We start from the raw sequence: 5,114 nt of genomic DNA, 5'->3' as shown, positions 1-5,114 counted from the left end.
GCTCTGAGCCCGACCAGGGGCTGCACCTAGGGATTGGGCCTGCCCTCTGCCACCTGGGAGCAGGCCTAAGCCAGCTGGTCGTTATCTCCCGAGGGGTCCCAGACTGCGAGAGGGCACAGGCCAGGCTGAGGGACCCCCTTTCCCCCCCGAGTGCACAAATTTTTGTGCACTGGGTCTCTAGAATATATAAAAAAGCCTAAGCGATCAAATGACGGGTAGCATTGACATGCACTGACCATCAGGGGCAGACACTCAATCAGTGTGCTCCCACAGCCAACCTCTCGCAGCCGGCCATCCTCCTAAGGTTCCTCCCCCTGCACTGGGCCTCTAGTACATATATAAAGGTAACCTTAGTAAAGAATATAAATAGGGGAAAAAAACTATACTTCATTAACATAAGTAGGTAAATTGAAAATGCTGTTACTACTATCCTCGATTCTTCTCACATATAAAATTCTGCTTTCAGGTATATATGTGACAACAATTCTTCTGTCCTCTTTCAGTATTTTATCTAAAAACTGTACTATGTAAAAAAATTAAAATAATTTTGCTCAAAAATAATGATCTAGAAGTACTAAAAAAAAAAAAATAGATGGAGCCTTCCATAGAATTGGTATTGTATATCTGACTTTATAAAGAATACAAAGATGGTAGTTTACAGACTGATTTTATTTATTTATATATTTTTAATCCTCACCCAAGGATATTTTCCCATTGATTTTTAAAGAGAGCGAAAGAGAGAAAGACCGAGAGAAATATCGATTTAAGAGAAACACATTGCTTACTTGCCTCCTGCATGAGCCCGGACCAGGCAGGGCCTGGGCTGGGGAGGAGCCTGCAACCGATGTACATGCCCTTGAGCAGAATCGAACCTAGGATCCTTCAGTCCGCAGGCCAACGCTCTAGTCACTGAACCAAATTGGCTAGGGCTACACACTGTTTTTATAAAGAATATAAAACAGCCCTAGTTGGTTTGGCTCAGTGGATAGAGCATTGGCCTGCGGACTGAAGGGTCCCGGGTTCAATTCTGGTCAAGGGCACGTGCTCAGGCTCAATCCCTAGTAGGGGGCATGCAGGAGGCAATCAATCAATGATTCTCTCTCATCATTCATGTTTCTATCCTTCTCTCCCTCTCCCTTCCTCTCTGAAATCAATAAAAATATATTTAAAAAATATATATAAAACGTAACATACCCAGAGTTCAATTTCTTGATGTCTGTTCTACTGAATTACAACTCAAACACTTTTTTAGCTGTTATACCATTTTAAAATTACATTAGCAGCAACTGTAGTTGAAATATAAGTCATATTTATTCCTACCTGAGAACTCCATCTATTTGGTCTCTGGTGTAGCCTTTTCCGTCACCACTACCAGTCGTGCTGTCCTTTGTGCAATTAGGCTTGCTTTGATCAGCACTACCTGATGGTTTTCGGCAATGAGGGCTATTTCCAGCTGTGCTTCCATTTTTCATAATTATTTCCAATAGGGCTGTAGAAAGATACAAAAAACACTATGTCTGTTTACATATATATGATCTTGAGAAGTTATAAAGCTGACAAATTAAGAATCATGTACGCCATAAAAATTCTCCATACCATCTTTTTAAAGAGTAAGCGTTCCCTTATGTATTTAACTGTTTACAGAACACTAATCACAATTTAAAAGTAGAATAACAAGAAATTTAAAACTAATACCTCAAAATTACTATCATTCAGTTACTTATGACACTTTTATTTGTCATATCATGATAAAACTGCAGAATACCAAAGAAAAAGTAGTTGATAAGATTATCTACAAAGAAACAGAAATTAGACTTCCTATTTCTTCTTCAACAGCAACAGTGGCAGCTAAAAGACACTGAAATAATATCTTCAAAATGCTCAGAAAGCGTTAACTTTCAACTCAAGTTCTGCACTAATTTTCTAAAAAGGCAGATTGGAAACATTTTTAAACAAACAAGACCAAAAATTTTACTTCTAAGATTTTAAAGGGTGCTATAATATATTAGGAAGAAGAAAAATGCTTCTAGACAGGTTGTAGAAGGGAATGGTGAGCAAATACTTTGATAAATGTATGAGTAAATATAAACACTAAGTCTATAAAATAATAATAGTATGTCCAGAATTTGATTTAAATACTGATGGGCCATAAAAGAGAAGGTAGAGAGAATATATAAAATAAGATTGACCATATATATATTCATAATCATTAAGATGGGAGGGTGATAGGAACTGATAATATTATTCCCTCTCCTATGAATGTGTGAAACTTAAAACTGTGTGTAAGTTAAAACTATACATTAAAAAAAACCATGCCACTTCATACCTACTAGGAAAACCTGGAATCCTAATATACTGTTGGCGAGAATGTAAAATATGTGGCAAGTTTGAAAAAACATTTGGTTGTTCTTTAAAAGATTAAATACATAGTTACCATTTGACCCAACAATCCTATCCCTGGGTATATACCCAAGAGAAATTAAAACATACATTTACACAAAAACTGGCTCACAAATGTTCATAACAGCATTGTTGATAACAGAAAAAAATGGAAACAATCCAAATGTCCATCAACTGATGAGTAGATAAATAAAATGTAATATGCCCAATGGAATATTATTTAACAATGAAAATATATGAACTACTGATATACACTACAACATAGATAAACCTTGAAAACATGCTTAGTGAAAAAGTCACTAAAGACCATATTGTTTAATTCCATATATATGAAATATATAGAACAGGGGAATTTACAGAGACAGAAAGTAGATTAGTCATTGCCAAGAGCTAGTGGGAAGGGAACAGTGGAATTAGGAAGAAATAAGGAGTGACTGCTAGTGTGCAAGGGGTTTCCTTTTGAGGCAAATAAAATGTTCTAAAAGTGATTGTTGTAATGGTTGTACTCTGTGAATATAATAAAACCCACTAAATGGTATGTTTTAAGAAAAGTAATTGTATAGTATGTGAATTATATCCAATAAAGCTTTTCTTATATAATAAAAGGCTAATATGCAAATTGATCAAAAAGCGGAACTGGTCGCTATGACACGCACTGACCACCATGGGGCAGACACTAAATGCAGAAGCTGCCCTCTGGTGGTCAGTGTGCTCCCACAGGAAGAGTGCCGCTCAGCCAGAAGCTGGACTCCTGGCTGGCAAGTGCAGTGGCAGTGGCGGGAGCCTTACCTGCCTCTGCAGCAGCACTAAGGATATCAGACTGCTGGCTTAGGCCTGCTCCCTGTGGGCCTAAGCCAGCTGTGGACAAACTACGGCCTGCGGGCCGGATCCGGCCCATTTGAAATGAATAAAACTAAAAAAAAAAAGACCATACCCTTTTATGTAATGATGTTTACTTTGAATTTATATTAGTTCACACAAACACTCCATCCATGCTTTTGTTCCGGCCCTCCATTCCAGTTTAAGAACCCATTGTGGCCCTCGAGTCAAAAAGTTTGCCCACCCCTGGCCTAAGCCATCAATCAGACATCCCTCAAGGGCTCCCGGACTGCGAGAGGGCACAGGCCAGGCTGAGGGATCCCACCCCCAGTGCACAAATTTTCGTGCACTGGGCCTCTAGTATATATATATATAAAATCCTAGCAGTGTCATTGGTAAATTTGCAAATATATATATATATATAAAACAGGGTGAGCAAACATAGGCTTAGAGTTGCTAGTATGCAAAATTTTATTTTTATATTGTTATTTATTAATTGTTGTATTATTTATTTGTATTACAACTATTAACCTACTTTTACCCACTCCTCTCTCTTTCTATATATATATATATACACACACACACACACACACATATATACATATACATTGTATGAGAATTTCTTTCTACCATATTTTTCCCTAGCTAATGAATTTAAGAGGTCACCAAAGATATAAGAAATTGAGATTTTGTAACAATCTAGTAGTAGATGGTACAGAAAGGCTCCTAATTATACAATCTATTATTAACAAATTAAGTATAATATCTATCTATTTATCTATCTATCTATCTATATTATACAGGGTGTCCCCCCCAAATGTGTACACACTATAAAGGCAGTTTATTAAAATATTAAGAGGCCTGGTGCACAAATTCAATCACAGGTGGGGTCCCTCAGCCTCACTGGTGATCAGGGTCGTCTTGCCCATTCCCGATTGAGGCCGATTGGGGCCGGCCTGCTGGAGGGACTACGGGAGGTTGGCCGGCCACGGGAGGTTGGCTGTGGGAGCACACTGACCACCAGGAGGCAGCTCCTGCGTTCAGCATCTGCCCTCTGATGGTCAGTGCATGTTATAGTGACCGGTCGACCAGTCGTTTGGGCGTATGGTCGCTTAGGCTTTTACATATTTATATATATATACACACACACACACACACACACACACACACACATAAAATATATATATTGCATTTTCAATATGTAATAGAATCTACAGCTATCAGCTATTAAAGTGTGTATACATTGGGGGGGGGGCATGCTGTAGTATATAGTCAGTTTTTAACTGCAGTTTCTTACTTAATGCAAACACAATGTTAACCTTGAGGTCAGAAGACTGCATGGTCCATGAGATAGTGGTTCACAACTTTTAAATATGAAAAATTTTATGAGAATTCTAGAAGTAGACTGTGACAGCAACTTAAAATTTAAATCTCTGCAAATTCCCTCATAAAAACTGAGCAATTAAATAGAAAAATCAAAACCTCATGCACAATATTCCAAAATACAAGAGAGTGGGCACAACCCACCAATAGATCTATGTGGGTAGTACAAAGAAGACGATAGTAATAGGGCATTTGTCCTTCGACAGAACAAAAGAACTTCAAAATTACCAACAGGGACTCTATATACAGCACCACAGGCAAAATTAAGAAAAGTATATAAAAAGGAATCAGTTCTGCTCACTACAATAGAATGTGAGTGAACGGGTTCATAATAAACTCTTGCAGTGGTTCTCAACCTTCCTAATGCCACAACCCTTTAATACGGTTCCTCATGTTGTGGTGACCCCAACCATAAAATTATTTTCATTGCTACTTTATAACTGTAATTTTGCTACTGTTATGAATCATAATGTAAATATCTGATATGCAGGATGTATTTAGGCGACCCCTAT

The 5,114-nt window shown here is 37.9% G+C and overlaps 1 protein-coding gene across 1 annotated transcript in view; it reads right to left on the bottom strand.

The window, feature by feature from the left end:
- Positions 1-5,114, bottom strand: part of DNAJB14 (DnaJ heat shock protein family (Hsp40) member B14) — a 37,293-nt gene that overhangs the window by 28,018 nt on the left and 4,161 nt on the right. Inside the window, exon 2 of the mRNA XM_006773004.2 lies at positions 1,321-1,489. Within this exon, the coding sequence (XP_006773067.1) occupies positions 1,321-1,472 (152 nt within the window). The 5' untranslated portion in view covers positions 1,473-1,489. The remainder of the gene's footprint in view (positions 1-1,320; positions 1,490-5,114) is intronic.

This window comes from Myotis davidii, unplaced genomic scaffold (genome assembly GCF_000327345.1).
Source record: "Myotis davidii unplaced genomic scaffold, ASM32734v1 scaffold226, whole genome shotgun sequence".
NCBI lineage: Eukaryota > Metazoa > Chordata > Mammalia > Chiroptera > Vespertilionidae > Myotis > Myotis davidii.
Note: the sequence above shows the minus strand (reverse complement) of the source record. Positions and strands in the feature narration are given on the sequence as shown.